The sequence below is a fragment of the Ischnura elegans genome, chromosome 8, assembly GCF_921293095.1.
Source record: "Ischnura elegans chromosome 8, ioIscEleg1.1, whole genome shotgun sequence".
Classification (NCBI taxonomy): Eukaryota; Metazoa; Arthropoda; class Insecta; order Odonata; family Coenagrionidae; genus Ischnura; species Ischnura elegans.
This window is the reverse complement of record NC_060253.1, coordinates 15,536,417-15,556,096: the sequence shown is the minus strand read 5'-3', so window position 1 is coordinate 15,556,096 and position 19,680 is coordinate 15,536,417. Positions and strand designations below refer to the sequence as shown.

The 19,680-nt window shown below is 37.7% G+C and overlaps 1 protein-coding gene across 4 annotated transcripts in view; it reads left to right on the top strand.

Annotated features, from left to right (window-relative positions):
- The window catches only part of LOC124163225, a 794,093-nt gene that overhangs the window by 677,179 nt on the left and 97,234 nt on the right, over positions 1–19,680 (top strand). For all 4 annotated transcript variants that reach the window (XM_046539977.1, XM_046539976.1, XM_046539974.1 and 1 more), the window contains one exon: positions 7,816–7,979. In XM_046539977.1, coding sequence (XP_046395933.1) covers positions 7,816–7,979 — 164 coding nt within the window. The remainder of the gene's footprint in view (positions 1–7,815; positions 7,980–19,680) is intronic.

The following is a 19,680-nucleotide window of genomic DNA, read 5'->3' as shown; positions in this document are numbered from 1 at the left end:
ATAGTGTGGACTGGATACCATCATTTCATCGTGAACTTTTACTTTCCCATACATATTTAGAATCGTCACAAAATTTTACTTTTTATAAGTGCCGTCTCAACAATGTCTTGTTGCCAACAGCTTCGCTAGCTCGAAAAAAGTGTATTTCGCCATTAAAGCCCATGTTGAATATCCTAATTTACCGTCAAATATCTCAATAACGGCACATGGGAATCCCTTTTCCTTTGGGTTATTAAAAGTACGTCTTTCAAAGATTATGTGACCAAAGTTGAATCAAACTCTTGTTACTGTTATCGAGGCGCTCTATCTCAGATTAAAAATCTAATAAATCAAAATTCTCTTTGAAGACAGTGTGTATTAGCGTAGCCGGGGGCCCGGGAGGTCCGGACCCCCCCCAAAATATGAAAAAACAATCATTTTCCTTCATAAAAGAAAACAAAATATTGAAAAATCATGAATTTTTACAAAATATATCTTTAAAAAATGAAGTTTTTCGATTATGGAAAGTGTTAAAATTAGTTTAAAACCCATTATTTAGTACCACGTTTTTAAAAAAATCCCCCCCCCCGAACGACATTCCTGGCTACGCCAGTGACAGTGTGATCATGCAACAATAGATACCAATCCGAGCACTCATATTGTTTACATCATGGTGGCCAAGTAGAAATTCCCAAGTTTTTTCCAAGTTAGATCCCTGTCCCAAGCATGGAACACTGACTGTGTGTCGTTCGTTCTTGGACCTACTATAGCTCGGGAGCGTGGTCTGATGAGTGCACGAGGACGGAGAGAAGACGGCTCGGCCAAAGTCGCGTCACTCCCTCGCGCTCTCTCAAGATCGCATCTGCGTCTCGCGCGCTTGAATTAATGGGTCCGCCTCATTCATCCATCTGCAAATAAGTGGACGATGATTGGCCGTCCCTCTTGCCCACCCATTTCACTTCCCTTATAATCCGTTTCCTCCCTCCCAAACGCCCATTAATACTCGACCATTCCGACTTCTTTCTGCGCGACCACTGCTGGTCCTTATACCGCCACCTCCTCAGGCCTGGGCAGCTTTGAAAATTCACTCTCGGAATATAACAATTTTTGAACATCCGTTGTTGACAATTACGATAGCTAATGGCAGTGAAGACTTCCTAGGTCTCACGTTGAGTAAGATCTTCCATATCTCCTTGCGACGTTTCGATGTTCAACTCGCCAATCATCCTCAGGGATTCGGGAATTCAATTGGATTGAACCCGATGGAAGGAGGAAATATGAGCGAGTTTCATTGTTATAAAATATTTGTATTCCGAAATTAATTTTCGAAATCGCCAAGGCATAAGGAGTTGGCGGGAACGACCAGCATCGGTCAAAAAACGAAATATTACATACCGATAGATTGGAAGGATAACTATCGTATTATCGGGTGATATAAAAATATCGGGCAGCGTACTATCGGGACATATCCCCCGATAAAATATCTCCTATTGTAATGCCACACTATACAGGGATGGAGAAAAAATGTGCAACGAAATTTTAACCCTGGATAATTGGTGCTATTATTAACAAAAATTACCAATGACGAGCGTGATGCGCCCGCTCCCAGCGGGCTTCCCCCGCTCTTTTCGATGCAGGTCCACAGAAGGATAGGCGCGTTTCTAAATTTTAAAATGTAGAAAAAAAGGCAGGGTCTTATGCACAAAATTAATTGGAATGTTCATGTACAAATTGAGGTCAGAGGACCTCTTTAAACACAACATTGGAAGTAATTACGCTATCCTCTGTTAAACGCACATTTTGACTCATACTTACGTATCAACAGGAGAATTGAATGTGGAATCAGCCGCATTTTGATAAAAGTTGTTTAAAGAATGCGAGACATTGTTGCAAATGAACAAATGTATCAGTTTGTGCGCCGTTAACGTTAGGAATATTTACCGTTTTTTTTTGTTTTTTTTTTTAATTATTTAAAAACCAATTTTAAGAAACAATAGCAATATTTAGGAAGTAAAATATGCCGTCGTATTTGATAATTTCTGTGCATTTTGGTACCTCATTTGTAGAATTTGGTTGCGTATAAGTTGAGAAAAAGGTATCTATACAGTAGAAATAATATAGAGGATGTTTTGGTAAAAAACGCACCATTTTCAAACTACAGAAACGTTGAGACAGGCGCTCCGATTGGACGCGGGTTTGCGCTGTTGCCGGATGCCTTGGATACATCGCGATCTCCGGCAGGCAAAGCCATAAACATATATAAATAATAATATAAACTCTATGGGCAAATTTGAAGTCATGAGTTGTCCAGAGCATCCGGCAACAGGGCAAACTCGCGGCCAATCGGAGCACTTGGCTCAAAGTTGCTGTATTTTTTAAAATGGTGCGTTTTCGACCGAAACATCATGAGTAATTTAGGTTCCTTCTAGCTTCAGCTATCAAGGATTAAAATTTCGTGACACAATTTCTCTCCATCCTGTATAACCCCATTAAAAAATCCCCTTCGGATAAAATATCACGATGCATATCAGATGATGTAGGGTATCTTGATAAATTATTGGGCGGCGATCTTTTTTTTTGCTGTGTCATGAATTTTATCTCATAGCTATACATCGCCTATGGTTTAACCGCAACATCCGATTTCCTATGTATTTTGGTTTATATATTATTTGCGATATTTCGATACATCGCCTAGGCCTACTACCCCTACAATGTTGCTACATTGCGGTCCGTCGTCGCAACAAAAGCGGGAGATGGCTTCAACCAGCTTTGCCTTTTTCCACAATCAATATGGACCCTATCCGCCCCTTCTCCTCCTGTAGTAAACCCAGTTCTGTGGGGCAAGGTCTTATCTACATTGACGCTCCCCGTTAGTTTAGGGTCGCCCGCAGGGGGGGCAAGATTGTACGAGGTGAAGTGTTATGCGCGTTAGAAAGTGAATTTTATGTGTAAATGCCGGTTATTCAGATTGTTTATCATGTTCCTACTTAAAAGTTGGTGACTGAAACTTAATTGATTTTGTGTTGTGAATGTTTGAGGCAATCACAAGGCAGGCACTTAGCTAGGGGGAACTTCAGCATCCCCTAAAGTTTTTGAATATCATGGGTTATGTTTTTAACCCTTAAACAGCGGAGTTTTTTTCGGAGTTTTATTTTGTTTTTCCGTTATAAACTCCTTAATTACTGCCCAAGCATTCAGATAAACATTTAGTTTTAAAATTCTGTTGATTCGTTCTTGCTAGAGGGGGTGTGCCCATATGGGCACGCTAGCCGTTCCGGCCACCGGTCTGCATTCTGCAGAAGAATCGCTCGAACCATCATAATTCTCATTTTTATTGTGTGATACGCCATATATTTATGCATTTACCTATAATACTTCTTTGATTTGTCAATTTGAAGTAATTTTAAATCATTATACTTTATTTTTTTAGGTTTAAGCATTTTTTTTTGGCTGTCCATAGAAATTAACAGTATAAAACTCAGTTTTGAAAACAGTTATTGAATGAAAAAAACATGTTATCAATGAGTTTATTAGCAAAATTAGTCCTATATTGCTGGTGGAGTCTTTGACAACTATAAATTGGGTTTTCAATTGCTGAGTATGATAGTCAGAATTCCATTGAAGGCAAATACCTGGGCACTTAGCACATTCTGAGCGCACGCGGGAAGAATATTTTTCATAAGAAAATCGGCGTCTATGAAACGGGACAAATTGGTTATCTCTGTCATCATACCTTATGTCATCAGACTTCCTAGTTGCACTTGATAGGGAAGGTTAAATACAACCACCAGGTCTGGGAAAGGTACATCTTCGTTACAAAAACACTTGTGCAATCTCTCGCCTAAGGCTTACTGCGGTATATTTGAACCAGAATTTTCCGTACAGATCCAGGCATTTACAATGACAGCATCAAGGAGATAGCTTCATGTGGACCATCACCATTTTTTCCTCTGATAACATTCCTGTATCTGTTGATATTTTGATTTTGACGTGGGATCAGTTCCGCCCATCTAAATATTGTAGCTAGACACCACTGCAGGCTGCCCAACTTGTACAGTTTTTGAGGTAACACATGGGAATCTCGTGACCTTTGTGAGTGGGTGTACACATTGGCAAGGTGACTTGACAGTCACTACCGAATAGTCATTCTATCTAGCAACAACAATATTCCTTTCTTTCTCCCGTGCGAAAGCATGGGAGCAGCGGGGCTGCTTAGCTAGCTGTTTTTTCGATCAATGGGAAACTTTTGGGTATCCTTTTTCTCAGAACCCTCCCAGTGCCCTCATATCCTTGAGATTTTAACTGACTTATGTGAGGGAAGCTGGTAAACCAACTGTCAAAATAAATGGAAAACATTTATTGCTTGCTCTAGTAAATTGTCCAACATGATAAGCAAAGACGAAGAGAATTTACCTACGAATTTATGGTAATTATTTTTTTCTTCAACACTCAGTCCCTGCTATATGCTGAAGTCCACCAAGTAATCTTGAGGAGTATTCAAGCACTCAATACTATATTTTAAAGCCGAATCTTATAGGTGCACCCCGTATGAACTGTTTGCAGCCATGATTGCCAAAATATTTTATCATGAATTTATGATATTTTAGCTCGGGGGTGGGCACATAGTTTTCTGAACAAACGTACTTCATCATATTTATGAATGGCCTAAGTGTGCTTAAATTTTCGCTGTTATCGTAGTGATTATTAGCTGCACAGTGAAAAACCCTCATTATATTTTGCAACCTTGTGAATGGAATTATACACCACAGTGTTTCGGACATCATCGCCAATCTCCCGAAAATTCTCTTCCTGCAGACAGCAATAATCACTCAGAAAAGAATTGAATAGAACAGAGAAAAATAAATTTCTTCCATCATGAACATTTCGGAAACCTCAACTAGGAATTTACCGGAAATTCAGCGAAATTCATTTCGAGGAATATATTCTCAGCGGATGACACGTCATCTCGTGCTTATGTGTACGTCTCGGTCATTTTACTGTCTCCTCTATCCTTTTCAGGGCTAAAACTGACGGAGCTTGAAATGGTTGCTTGTTAACTTTGGCCTCGATTGTCTCCTTGCGACTTACAACCAGGGATTGAACTTAGTTGGAAAATTTGACCACGAGTTCAATGTGGTCGATGTGATCAAGGTTCAATCTACTTTTTATTGTTACTAAGTTTTATATGCGATACAAAGCTGTTCACAATGAGCTTTATCATTGTATTTATCAAACATCCTTTCCCCTTCCACCATGCCCTTGATTTTTGGGTATGTATACCAGTGGTAGAAAATAGCCCTATCATTCTTCATACTAGATAGTTGAGTAAAGTATAACGCAAGCACGATGAATAAAAGTGTTGAATAGTAAAAAATGTATTTTTCGTACTAAAAATTAATGGAAATATTACAAAAAAATATTGATGCCTATAAAATCAAGTGACATAAGAAAAAAATGAAAGGTTGATAACAACTTAGCGTTTTACGTCGAAATTATTTGATAACAGACCCAATAACTACGTTTGTAGCGAAGGACACCCGCCAAAAAAGACACCCCCGGCTACCGGCTAGCGTGCCCATATGGGATCACCCAAAAATAAATTCAAATTCCTTGTCTCATACGAAAGATATCACTATGCTTGCAAAAGAAACCGAAGTTGACAACATTCATTATGAGGATAAGGTTTAATACTTAACCGAGTATAAAAAATAAAAAGGAAAAAAATCGCATTTACTGAAGACACTTCGCCATTTTTTTCTCTTTTGCCTCCTGGAACAGAGTGAGTAAGAATACCTATCCTGCCACAGTCAATTGCTGGTGTAAATGCTGGCTGTAAGCACACGAACCGAATAAAGTGATACATTGTAATCATTTTAGGCGAAAACAGCATGCTCTATAATGTTTGGGTTAGAATTTTTACGAAATTCTTTAGACCACTGCAGCTGTGCCCATATGGGCACGCTAGCCGTTCATGGGTTAATGTAACAGCAGTCATGATGCTGCATTTTTTAGGGTCCAGGTTTTGTTTCTAAGTATTACACCACAGTGCAGTTTGATTAAGGTCAAGTTGAAGATTAATACAGTCACGCAGGGGCGCAGTGAAGAGGGGGAGTTTGGGGGATAACCCCCCCCCAGAACTCAGAGAATATTTTTGTATCAAATATTTTAATGTGACAAATTTTGTAACTAATATTAGGGAGACGGATGACTCACAAACAATGTATCAAAATATTCAAAAAGCCGTAATACTCACCATTTTCAACCATTTATTTTAAAAAATTTCTGGGGGAGGGCCCTCACACCTCCCGCTTACCCTGGTGGGTATTCCAGACCCCCCAGTATAGGTTGCCCTAAACCCCCCCCCCTTGCCTTAATTTCTTGCTGCATCCCTGCACTCAGAATTGTCCTTAACTCTTGGGATGCGGGAGTTCATGATTTTAGATGCCAGCCAGTGCAGAAGAGACCCCCTGTGTAGGAGGTACCCCCTGCCACAAGGGCTGTTAGAGTTAAGACCCTTAGCAATCCATCTGGTGAGGGAAAGGGCCAAAGTGCAAGATATAATAATAATAATAAAACCTCTTTATTGGGCGAGATTGGGACGATAAAGTCCCATCTTCCATCTAACCCCTCGTCAAACATTAAATATATGCAGTTAAATGCATAATGAAGTTTCTCATGAAATTACATGCTGAGAAATAACTTAAAGAGACAGAAGTTCCATTTTCAATCAACAAATAAAATTATAAGTTAAAAAAGTTACCATTTACCAAGTGTAAAAAGATGTTAGCAAACGTAGGAAAAACGTAAGGATATTGACTGTTGTCCTTATTGAAAGAAACCCACTGCAGGAAAACGCCCACACAAGAAGGGGGGTGTGAAAAACCTGTGAAAACCTACTGAGAGAGCTAATGTAAACCTATCTACAAACACAATAAAATAAAATAAATTCAATAAATAAGATATTCAGGATAGCAATAAAATTTTGGGAAAATGCTGCCGTCAGTGTACAAAAAGTATAAAAATGTTCCCGTACTCTTAAGGGTTAATTTAAATAAATAGTGTTCCATTCCAAGTGGTTGGCAAGGTTGGAATTTGTTGTGTTTAAAACCTTTCATTCACTATGAGGGCTTATCTCATTGTGCAAATGCCTGTTGGTCAAACTGAAATGTCACTTTTTTATCTAAATTGGAGAATCATTCATTTTTACTCAGGCATGTTTTATGAGTAGAGGATTGAAATGCATGGTAGAGTGGCCATCTCTATCAATGTCATATTTATCTATGTATGGTACTTGAATTTACTTTTAAGATGACTTTGAGTGTGATTCTTGCTTAAAAGATTTTATCATGTGGATCAAAAAATTCTCTCATTCTTTTAAAATATTGAACTTTCTGTGCATGTATCATATATCCAACAAAATGTAAAACATTGCATCTGTTTGTGAAGGCCTCTTAAGTATTTTATGTGTGGCATGTGCAGTTTTCATCTGCATAATGTTTTAATTTTCCATTCATAGTAATCCTTAAAAACTATTGATCCATCATTTTAATTTTCATCTGTATATTTTGAAGTATTTATGGTAATAATGATGATTTTTATGGCTTTTTAGCTAGTAAAAGTAAAATCTTCATGTATCAAATGATTTTATCTGATTCTCCTATCAACTTGCATGTTTGGCTTTTATTCCAGGAGTGTGATTAGGTTTATACATGTATTTTAGAAAATTATCACAAACTTATAGTGTTACACTGTGTATAGAATGTTATGTTTATATCAAAGAGATTGGCTAAATCTTCCTGATTGCAATTGGGCTAATATTATTTCCCCATTCTTCAGGTGCTGCCTCTAGACGAGCATCCCTTGATCCAGAGCGAAGAAGGCTGTCCCTTGGAACATCAGGAATCGGCTCGGGATCGCTGGGATCTCACAGAGCGATATCACTTGATCACTCAACCCTTGACCCTCACCATGCTGCTATACTCTTCCGAGATTCTAGAGGGGTAAGTTATCTTCCTTGATCACGCTTTAACACTTTTGACCTGTCAAACAAATTTCATAATTGCTGTAAAGGTGATGATTCACTGCCAAACTTTCCATTTACTTTCCTGAGTAGTATGGTGAGCCTAGTCATGTGGCTAGTCCATGGTTGATTCATTAGGTGTGGAAAATAATTTTTCCCGTGAAAATGTAGTCAAAAAATTCTTTTTGGATACATTCTGTTTTACATCATTTGAGTGCTGGTCACTTAAAACTAATTACAAAATTGAAGATAGTATCCAATGACAAAAGTTGAAATTATCCAAGTTTCACTGCCTCAGACTGTCGTTCTGTAGCATGTTTACATGAGTAATTGCTTACAAATAAATTGGCCACATCCATTCATGGTGTCTCCAAAAGGAATGGGTATCCTTAAGTGGCAAATGGTTGTAGACACTACAGTGGTTTATCCATCTAGACTCCCAAAATGCTTCTTAAAAAGTATAAAACATAGGTGTCCGTTGGTAAAACAGTTTTTTTTTTTGCATATCCCTGAGTCTGTATATAAAATTGACCATGTTTCTTCGGCTACAGCCCGTGACCTTATCAGGGAAAATGATACGCTGAATTTGCACAACAGTGTATAGCAGTAGAGATGGTTACAATCTGAGCTGATTTTACATGCTCTTTTAAATATTTCAAATACATATCATGAATTTTTTTCCACTCAAACAATATGTCATCAACTATGTAACTATACATCTTATTTGTCAACAAAGCACATTCTTGACACAGCAACATTTGCACGTGCTGATGCTCGTTAAACTTATTCCTTCTCCAGAAATAATACCAATTCAAGGCGCAATGAATTTTGCCTTTCTATACACCGGAATGGATTAATATCGCAAAACGAGGTTTACTGTATCTTCTAATTACGATGGGTTGGGGATGTATCTAGATTATCCAGAATGGTGTGTCCTTCTAAAGGTCCTGGAAGCTAAGTGTCACTAATCTTCTGCCCATAGTGTATGCATTGTGCCGCCTTAGTTGCTGATATCCCCCGTAAACAAAATCCAACCAACTCTTAATTCTCTTGAAATTGTGTGGCTCCTTTACCCCTTCATCAAAAATTTTGGACTTTCAAAACTGCAGCATACTTTCATACACAAAAATTCAGACACAGAGGTTACGGCTGTGCAGTTGCATGTGTATATGATTATTTTATGGTGAGGACTCACTCGTCAAAAGGTTTAAGAAATGTTGCATTTCAAATGACATGAACGGTTATGAAGTCAGTGAGGGGTGGGACATTGGAAGTGAGGATACGAGTTTCTCAGATATTAGTAGCAATGATAAAAACTTAAAGTGAGAACTGTGGTGATGTAAGTATTCGTTAGAGATTCGTGGTTCTCTATCAATGAATGTAGATCTTTAGTTAAGAATAATAATTGCGATAACAGTGAGTTTAGTTTTTCCGTGTGTTCCCAATACATCCTGTTGTTTTTAAATTGTCACACAGCCTAAAGCTACGGTGTGGGAAGCAGACAAGGGTATATGAGACTAATGTGGCTGTCTGGGGTCTATCAAGTATGAATGGCATTCTGCTTTCATTTGTCGATTCTCCTAAGGATTTCTTTTGTCAGATAATCATGTGTTGAAATTGTACACAATTCTACATTTATTTTCATTAAATATCATTTTGAACAGATGCCATTTCAATAGCTGAATGTGTGAATAACTGTTATTATTGTGTGATAATAGTAGATAAAGATGCATCATTAAACAGGAGGTGAATTGTGATAATATTAATATGTAACTCAATTTATTAATGAGAAAGAGATATACAAACACTTAACTTAGTTATAGAATTTTTGTTTATAAATGTGCATTCATCTTATCACAAAATTATGCAGGCTCAATTAACCCTGCAGGACTCGTGCCCCTTTTTGGAATGCGAGTACTCGCGCTGAGCCTGTCAGGCTCTATTTTCTTTTTGAAGTCCTCACCTATGAAAGTCGATTATTTTTCCTCTTTTGTTTGTTTAAAACAAACCAATAATGCTGAAAAGGTCCATTTCATGAAAATCAAGTCCATTTACGTCTGATAAAATATGTAGTTATTACTTCATATCGAGTGTGATATAAAATAGATTACCATTACTTGTTATTGATTTATTGACTCGTAAAACCACTACCCAGTGTTAATATTGGGATAGAAAGAACATTATTAGACAAAATTAGCAATGAAAATTATTCTGCAAGCATGCACTGTACAATAAATGTGTATACCTGAGACTTATACACTAGTATATACACTTTCCACAATTTTTGCAGACATACCCGGTAAATATATTTTTCGTGTATCCACAGTCTGCACACATTTTTCAAATTCCAGTGCACTTTGGGTTCTCTGTTTTTTAGTTGCCTTTGGTTAATCTATTATGTTAGTCTTGATAGGCTCGTCTTATAATTAGCCCTAACTCTTCAGAGAGTGTTTTTATGGTTCCTCTTCTTTTCGCGTGTTCATCTATGAGTCTAGCTGACAATTGCCTAAATAACGCTTTTTGAGATTGTACTTCTAAGTTTTTGTTTCTGAGGTAAAAAATGTAGGAATTTACCACAGCTATATTTAGCGTAGTGAAAATACTTTTCATAGGACAACGCCGAGTATATCTTGATACATTGTATGCCGTGCATAACTGATCTAGAGTATCTACTCCCGATTTTGTCATGTCATAAAAATATGTCCTTTCTGGCTTTCTTTGATCTCCACTACATTCATCATTTTTTTGTTATATTTCATGGCTGATATCATAAACTCATATTTATTCTTTCTTGGAATTTATGATGCAAAAAAGAATTATTGAAGAAATCAAATAAAGAGGATTTTTCATATCGATTTTTTGTTTCAGCGAAAAAAGGAGGCAATTCCCACTTATTTTTGTGAATTTTTCCAACCATGACAAGTGGGAATTTCAAGAAATCCATCAGGTTGTTTACCAGCATACACTTCTAAGCTCTAAGCATTAAATATTCTAGCATCTACCTACCAAAGCAAAATTTTGTATCCCGTATTTGTTGGGCATACTTAACTGGTGCAGTTGAAACTTCAGCGAGAAGAGCACCTCCGATATCTGTGCACTCTCTGGTCAGAATGACCGTGTCCTCCAAATTTTATGGCCGCCGAGTGGCGAAGTGAATACACTTTTCGAGAAGAGACCTATTTATAACGAGCCACAACTTATAATATTGTGCGAAATCATTACAAGTAGCTTACTTTATGTCAACTATAGCGCGCTTGTAATTACAGCAGGAAGAGCAATAGTGGCTTCTCAGACATACTCCCATGGAAATATTTTTGACTATCAAAATATCAAGCCGATTTGGCAGAAAAAGAACATTTACTAGGAGTTTAGTATTATAAGTTATCCATAACAGCTTACATTGTGTCTATACAGGCAATCAGGCAAAAAGAATAGGCTAAGAGTGAGAATCAAAAAAGTAACGCGAGCACTCGCGTAGAGCCTGAGGGGCTCAGACCACGTGCATACGAGGCAAAAGTATCATATTCCAACCTTATGATAGGTTGATCGGGATATTCTGCACATGTAAAACATAGCCAAAAGAGTAAGGAAAATGTAGAGAAAATCTGAGCGCATTATTGAGAATTGGTCAAGAACTATTTAGAAAATATAAACAATGTGAGCCTAGCAGGCTCAGCGCGAGTTCCAGAGGGTTAATGAGTAAATATAATCAGGCAAAAATAATTTGTTTCCCTCATGAGCCTCCTTGAAAAAGGGATTGTGGTATACATGAGGGTTTGGCTTTCACAAGTATATATGGTAGTTGGTAAACACTCAAAAAAAATATACCTAACTAAATAGTATGAAGCGTACTTTGAGCTCTCATCCACCTATTACCTTACTCATGTTTATCAGAATGTTCTTCTAACCTTTTTCTGACTCTCCTATGACAGTTATGTCATCTGCAAATGGTAGCATACTGTTGTTTTCTCCATGGTATTCACTCATGAGGCCTTTTCTTTTATTTCCCTAATGGCTTTCTCAATGTAAGCGTTGAATATTGAGAGTGAAAATGCATAACCTTGTCTCAATCCTTCCCTACCTCAAGTCTTGCTTCTTAGCATCTGTGCCCTGATTTTATAACCACTCCTTGGTTTTTTAATTGACTGTGAATGATTCTCCTGTTATTGCAAAGTACTCCAATTTCCTTCAGGATTCCAGACATTGAGTTCCAATTCATGTTGTGAAACAACTTCTCTAAGTCCACGAACGCAATGAACGTTGACTTGTTCTTTTCCATTCTCTTCTCTATGAGCAACTTTACAGCCGATATTGCTTCTCTTGTGCCTCCGGTTTTTTTGGATCTGAGTTGGTCCTCATTCAAGTACTATACTGTACCTCATTATATTCTTCTCTAGATGATCCTTGTCAGCATCTCTGATGCATGTATTGTCAGGCTCCTGGTCCTAAAATCCTCAATTCCTCTCTCTTTTCTCCTGGGAATAGGTATAATAATGTTCATTTGAAATTCTTCTGGTATTTCAACTGTTGAAAACATTTCAATTATGATTAATTTTGACAGATGGTTCAAGGTCTTGTCTCCTTCATTTTTTAATAGTTCTACTGGAATATCGTCAATTCCAGTTGCTTTATTCACCTGCAGGTCTCTTACTATTGCATAAAATTCTGATCTTAGAATTGGGACTTCTATGTCATCCTTATCCACTTACCTTTCATTTTCTGTAGCTTTGGTCTTTGGACTGTTTCTGTTGTACAGCTCTTCCAAATATTCTATCCATATCTTCACTTTGTCTCTCTTTCTAATCATCGGTTCTCCATTTTTGTCCCTAATGGTGTTAAATCTTACTCCCCTTTGAATTTGAGGTGGCGTTTTATCAAAAATAAGTTTTCATCAGTGTCGATATATGCCCTGGGGTAGCTTTAGTTGTCCTTCACATGGTTCCTGAATCTTTGTTTCACTAAAATGTAGTGGATTTGAATTAATTCTCCTGGCATTTTCCATGTTTATCTTCTTTGTATGGTATTTTTGAATCATATATTGTTAACAACTAGTCTGTGGTCTGTGTAGAATTCAAGCAACCTTTATCCTCTTATATTTTTGTTTCCTCATACATATTTTCCAGTTATAATTTCATCTTGACCTTCGCTGATGATAGGATTGCAATCACCTAGAATGGTATGATTTTCTTCCCCTTTTATTTTCTTGATTACTTCCGTGATGTGTAGATGTCCTCTTCTTCTTCATCTTCATAAGTTTACATGTTGACATGTAAACCTGCATCGCTTCAGTAACTATGGGTTTGGTTTCTATGTTCACCATTAGTGTCCTTTCATTAACTACTGGTAGCTTTTACTTACCCAGCGTTCTTAATAAGCATTGTACCCACATCAGGGCTACCAAATAGCAATCCTGTGTGTATAATTTTGTAGCTTCCACTCCTAATGTCTCTTTCTTCAGGGAACTTAATTTTCTGATTCCTGGTATGTTGAGGTTCTTCACATTCCATCAGTTATGACTAACATTTTCTCTTGGGTAGTCCCTGCCTGAAGGGGGTTAAAAAAATGAGCTCCTTTGTGTGGAGTGGAAAGGCTTTTCCCCATGCTATTGAGAACTCAGGAATAGCTTAATGAGGGGGAGAGCATTTAATTACACTAGCATGATGATATTTCATCTCAAGCTTTGACCAGGTACTTTTTGTAACCCCTTGATCATTTGTCTCTGGAAATTTGATGGCCATCTCATTTGTTGCTCATATAAAGATAACTATGTTATCATGTACCTGATATTCTTCCTCAGGTGAGCAAAATTACTCTTTCTGGTGAAGATTCTCATAATCAAGTGAGCAATGGAAAAACCTTTGGCTAATTATGTATATAATTTTCAGTATAATACATATAGCCTTTTATTTTTCATTTCTGACTTATGCAATGTTGGTATAGGACTTTCATACACTTGTTGTGCATAAAAATCATAATTTCTCTATAAAGGCATTAATTTGATATTATAGCCCATGAAACATTCTGATTGCTGTTAGTTTGCTTTGTGAAATAATGGACACCCTAAAAAAATCTAACAAAAAGAAACACGTGAAAAGTATTTATTTTCAGTTGTGAGTTGTTTAGTTGCAATAAATTTCTTAAGCTCACATCCCTTCTTATCTTTTCCCCTTCTCCACCCTTTTCATCCTACTCCACATATTTCAAGTCTGTACTACATTTGCGGATTTTTGTAGAATATTGTGCAGCACTCATTGTTATATATCTGATTTCAAATGTGGATCCCTACAATTTTTTGTGTGTTTATATGTCAAACATTCTTTATTATTTATTTCTGTTGCCTGGTCAATACTTTCACCCTTTTACTCAATTCTGTGCAATGTATGACAGTATTTACTGATTATTATGAGTGCTTTTACTCAAGATAATTCCTATCAAATCTCTGCTGCTGAATATAACTTCTTTTTGTTTCAAGCACTGTCTTCCTATGCTTGACATCAGTGCAAGGTAGTTTATAATCAACCTAGTGTTTTATGAAAATGATAACCCAGCTAGCACATTATAAGTCATTGAGATAAGGTGAAAGGAAGAAATAAGGAAGTCGCTTCTCAAGTAAGCTTGTTATGGGTTTCTTACGGCCATGGCAAAATGGATGCCAAACTTTCAGCACTTCCGTAGATGCTGTTATTATCCCATCGTTACAGAGTGTTAATTAAGGCCTTTATGCATTAAAACAATGTTTTTATTATTGGCGCTTCTATATTATGAGGAGAAATAACATCATACCGCCATAATTTGAAAATCATTCACATTTATGAACTGATAGCTTAACGAAGGTCGTAAGAAAAACACAATTTCACAAGAATACCAACGTAGAATAATATAAAAATGCCGGAAGGAACATCTAATATACGTATTGTAGTCGTCGGGTTATCAAACCATAATTTAAAATTCATAAATGTTAAAATGTATGGACCTTGAATAAATTCAGTTTTTCATGCACATGCCAAACAAGTTTTTTTTACATAATTGGATATTTAACTAGTAACTACGCCACCTGTTCTCAACAACTTCCGTGGTGTAGTGGTTAGCGAGTAGTACTTCGGTTCCGAGGATCGCACGTTCGGATTCATCCTGACGTTATTTTTTTTTCTTTCCGCCGCATGGATAGAGTACTTGTACTATGCTTTATATCTTCACTAGCCGGTTGCTTGCAGTTATTAATTTTTTTCTATTTACGGGAAAATCTGTTATCAGTTGTTCAGCCCTTATAAAAACTCGCTAAATTTCCCCAATAGCCTTTAAATTCATGTCAAGATGAGCCGCGTAGCATGTGTAGTACGCTGTTCAGCTGCCTTTGGCGCTCCAACAGAAGTGACTTACATTGCCTGAGGATATTTGACGGCATTCCTTACCTAAACGCCCCTAACGTCTTACCCTTGCCTTATATAAGTCCCTTAGCTTACGATAAGCTGCTTATCAATTTTTTCCGTAAGAAAACCATAAGAAACGGTTAACTCACTTACTTTGTGCTATCTGGGAATGTACTCACAATACTGTGAAGGCTGCAAGCCATTATGCTTCCATTATTTTTCCAATTGATTTACATCTATGTACTACCCTGCAAGCCACCTTATTAGGGGTGGGGCAAGGGGTGTTAGGATACCAGCTCTTTACAAATAAAAATTAAATGCTATAACGAAGTTCCACCTAGCATTTATTAAAGTCCCTTATTGTTGGCCGCAAAAATGATTTCCATTACTTATCCATTCGGCAAAATATCTCTCTTAATTTATCGTTTCTATCAGACCTTTTGGATATCAAAACCAAGTTTTTGGATCAAGTATTCCTTCGCTGGATTCCATTCATGCTTGCCGCATATTCATGGTGTGGCCGGATGGGTGTGAAATACAGTAGAACCTCACTCATGTGACCCTTGATAACAAAGCATCCTCAATCACAAGTGCAATTTTCATATCCCCTTGAAATTTCCATAGCAAATAATGTTGAATTAACCTATGTAATGCAATTATTATTATCCAAACAACCTCTATAACAAGTTGTTTTGAGTAGTCAACCTCGATAATGTGACTCTATAAATGCCTGTTTACAATTGAATACTTTATGAAGGGCTTTTGTGATTCCATTAACCTCGATAACATGACTAACAGCCAAAATAGCGTTGATGACATGACCCTCAACAAAAGAACACCACGATAACAAGACAGTTTTCCTAATCCCCTTTTTAAGTGCCATCTGTAGCATCTCTCTTTTACTTTTTCTTCTGAAAATCCTCCCTCTACAAGCTGAAAGAATCCTAGCTACTTCAGGGCTCTGTCACAAATATTTCTTATAATAAACAACATAAAAATACCCCAGGTTGGGCAGAAGCACAGGACACAAAAAGATAAAAAACACTCACAGAACTAAATTTTCGGTGGTATACATCCACCTTCCTCAGAGTTAGGTAGGTGAGTCTTTTGAGGAGGACCTAACTCTGACGAAGGTATTACACCAAAAATTTAGATCTGTGAGTGTTTTTTTTATCTTTTTGTGTCTTTGTTTCTGCCCAACCTGGGATATTTTTATGTTATTTACCTCGTCGAGGAACATTTCGAAGTATCTTATAATAATATATATGTATGTATACACAGTTGAGGACCTCAAATCCGGAAAGCTTGGGACCAAAGGGATTCTGGAATTCTGGTTTTTCTGGATTTCTGGTCTTCAGCACACGGAAAAAGTTGTTAACTCTTTTTTTTTTGAGAATTCTGATGCAATACATGTCAAATCACGACCGTAACTTCTGCAGCATAAATTATACGTGCTTAATACTGGATGAGAACGAGCAAGGAACACATATTTTTCTTCGTACTAAATAGCTTTTGTTGATAGCATTCGCTAGCAGACTTTGCGATATCTATCGATGCCTTCCTTAGTCGACAGTAAATCTGCGCAAATACTTCTATATTTTGTAAATTAATAAACTAAGAAATACATTCAGGCTCTTGTGCTCAATGTTGGAGATCCCTACGTGCCCCTGCCTAGGTTGTTAGCGTATGTTCATTGCGTGTGCTAACTTCCTAATCATCCCAGAACAAGGCTCAGAGAGTGGTGACACAAGGTGGCAAGTTGAAATACCACACAGAGGAATTTTCAAATGTTACGGATTTCTGGTTCTCTGAATTCTGGATTTGAGCTCCTCAACTGTATAAATATTCCTATCAGCACTGTCTTTGTAAAAGCCTGTGTCCTCCATACGAATAGAATAAGGGAGGTGAAAAGTGTGGGAGGGGTGAGGGGAAGGAGCGGAGGGGAAAAGTGAGCACATGGCTGGCAGCATTAGGTGGATTTAGGGGGGGGGGGGGGCACGGGGAGACAACGCTTACAAAATGGACAAGATTTTTAGTACGGTTATCATTACGTTCATTTTATTTTGTGTATTGCGGAGCCTCAATCATTTAATTTAATATTAATTACTTTAATATCAAAATAAAGATAATATTTTCTACAGCAATTGTTGTATTGTGCTTTTAATCTCAAATATGAGGAGACTTTTCAGACCCAGCTAGCTCAACCGTTCCCATATGACATCGCAAATGACTTTCAAATTGCACCCCTCTATGCTGAGAACCTCTGGACTCTGTTGCTTCAACGCAGTATCCTAAGGCAGCCAACATATGCATTCGTAGAGAGCGCATTCCCTTAAAGTTATTGGTAACAAGCTGAACTTCCGGACCACCATAAACATACAAAACAGTGGGATAACGCTTCCCAGGGCTGAACGAATGAGGTTTGAAAACCATAGCGTGAAGAGTATCACTAGAGGAGATGCGGTGGGCATAAAGATCTGGGCACAACTGCTCTGAAACAGGAGCTGAGGGTTGTAAGAGAAAGCCAAGGGATGTGAGGACGATTCCTTCAACAGAAGAAGACTCGGTCAGGTGTGACACTCTGAAGAGTTGAGAAGCAGGTGGATGGTGAATGCTGCTGAATACAATAGCAACCAAAGAACCAATTCAACCTTGTTGAATTCTGCTGAATGTGATTGCCCCAGTTGCGAGAGTAACCTCACATGGCCTGGTTGGTGGATAGAAACAGCGTAAAGATGGCATTCAAGCGGAGACTCCCTCAGTCCAATGAAGTACACAAGCCCTCGGGCTTCGTCAACCCACAGTGGAGGCTTTCCCATTCCCCCTCCAGAAAAAAATCCTCCACACCTCTCGTATTCCATACCCCCCAGTATTAGTTGCTCCTACAAACCCCCCTAGCCTTAATTTCTAGCTGCATGCCTGATTTCAGCATCTCCATACTACACCATTTTACCCCTGATTTCCTATTTTGTCCCACTGTTAATCCTATCTAAACTTCTCCCTCTGTGATAATGTCCTTCCGGCATAATGTTTTCTAAAATTGTGTGATACCGTCTGTTCCTTCATAACATTTTTTGATGAATTTTGCTTCATTACTTTGTATTTTATTCATTTAGTGCATGGATGAAAACCTTATGCAGTGGATGCCATATATGCTTGTGTTCAACTTAGCACCTCGCTTTCACTTATAAAATTTGAGGACCTTTCTACTAAATGCTAGACAAATCCTGACACAGCTATTTTGTGTATGTGTTCCCCAGAATAGGTTTGAGTTTATCGTAACTCCCTGTTATTTGAACTCATCGTGCCTTTCCGTTAACTCTGGCTGCTACGTATGCATGGGGATATTTAGAAACCCTGTGTAACATGCAATGTACTGCCATGCATTTGATGATCCCCAACCCAATGGTTTACGCATGATTGCTATTTAGGTTATATGAGAGGTTTTCATTGTGAGAGTCTTCTCCTATTTTGCAACAGATAACAGCGTAGTCAGGAAATAAACATTTTGTTGCAAATTACAGGATTAATAAATGCCTGTTTTGAAGATCTAAAAACATTTAATAATCCTTAGCATCATATTTATTAATTCAAACATACACAGTATAGTCAACGTTCCTTACGTACTGCTATTCAGAATTAATCAAACACTGTCAAACAAATATTTTACTTACCTTCAAGCCCACCCTTAACAGGCCATACACATTTCCCCTTTTTTAGTTTTGAGCCACTTAATAATTGGAAGAAGCGTCAACACAGCCATGCCAACAATCTCTCTTAACTCTCTGATGCTCAATCACACACATGCTCCAAACAGTCATCAAGTGATGCTGCATTTTCAAGCACACGTCACTTTCCTTCTGCATACCTTCAAGTCTTTCATGCAAGGCCTTGATTGTTTTTCTTTTCCTATTGATTGATTAGTGTCATCTAGCAAAAGATGTTTTCTTCCATTCTGAATTATTGCAGTGCTGCATTTGATTGCTCGATTGTTATGTTACAGTCTATGTTCTCAGAAGCCCTTATCACTTGCATTGATTCCCACATATGTCTGCACCTTGAAGGCTTCCTCACGCCTCTCCCACAATTCCTCAATATTCCACATCCTCCAAGTTTCTCCCCGATAAAAGTCTAGAGAATGCATCCGTGTAACCCTCTGCACGAGTACATTGGTTTTCTTCCTTTTTTCATGTAGTATTCCTGGAACACTTTTTCAATCTGAGTTTTCGAGTACTGTTGGTCATTCCCTTGATTCCTTCTTCTTCTATGTCTTTTATTGCTTCCTCCACATGCATATTTAAGGGCAATCGT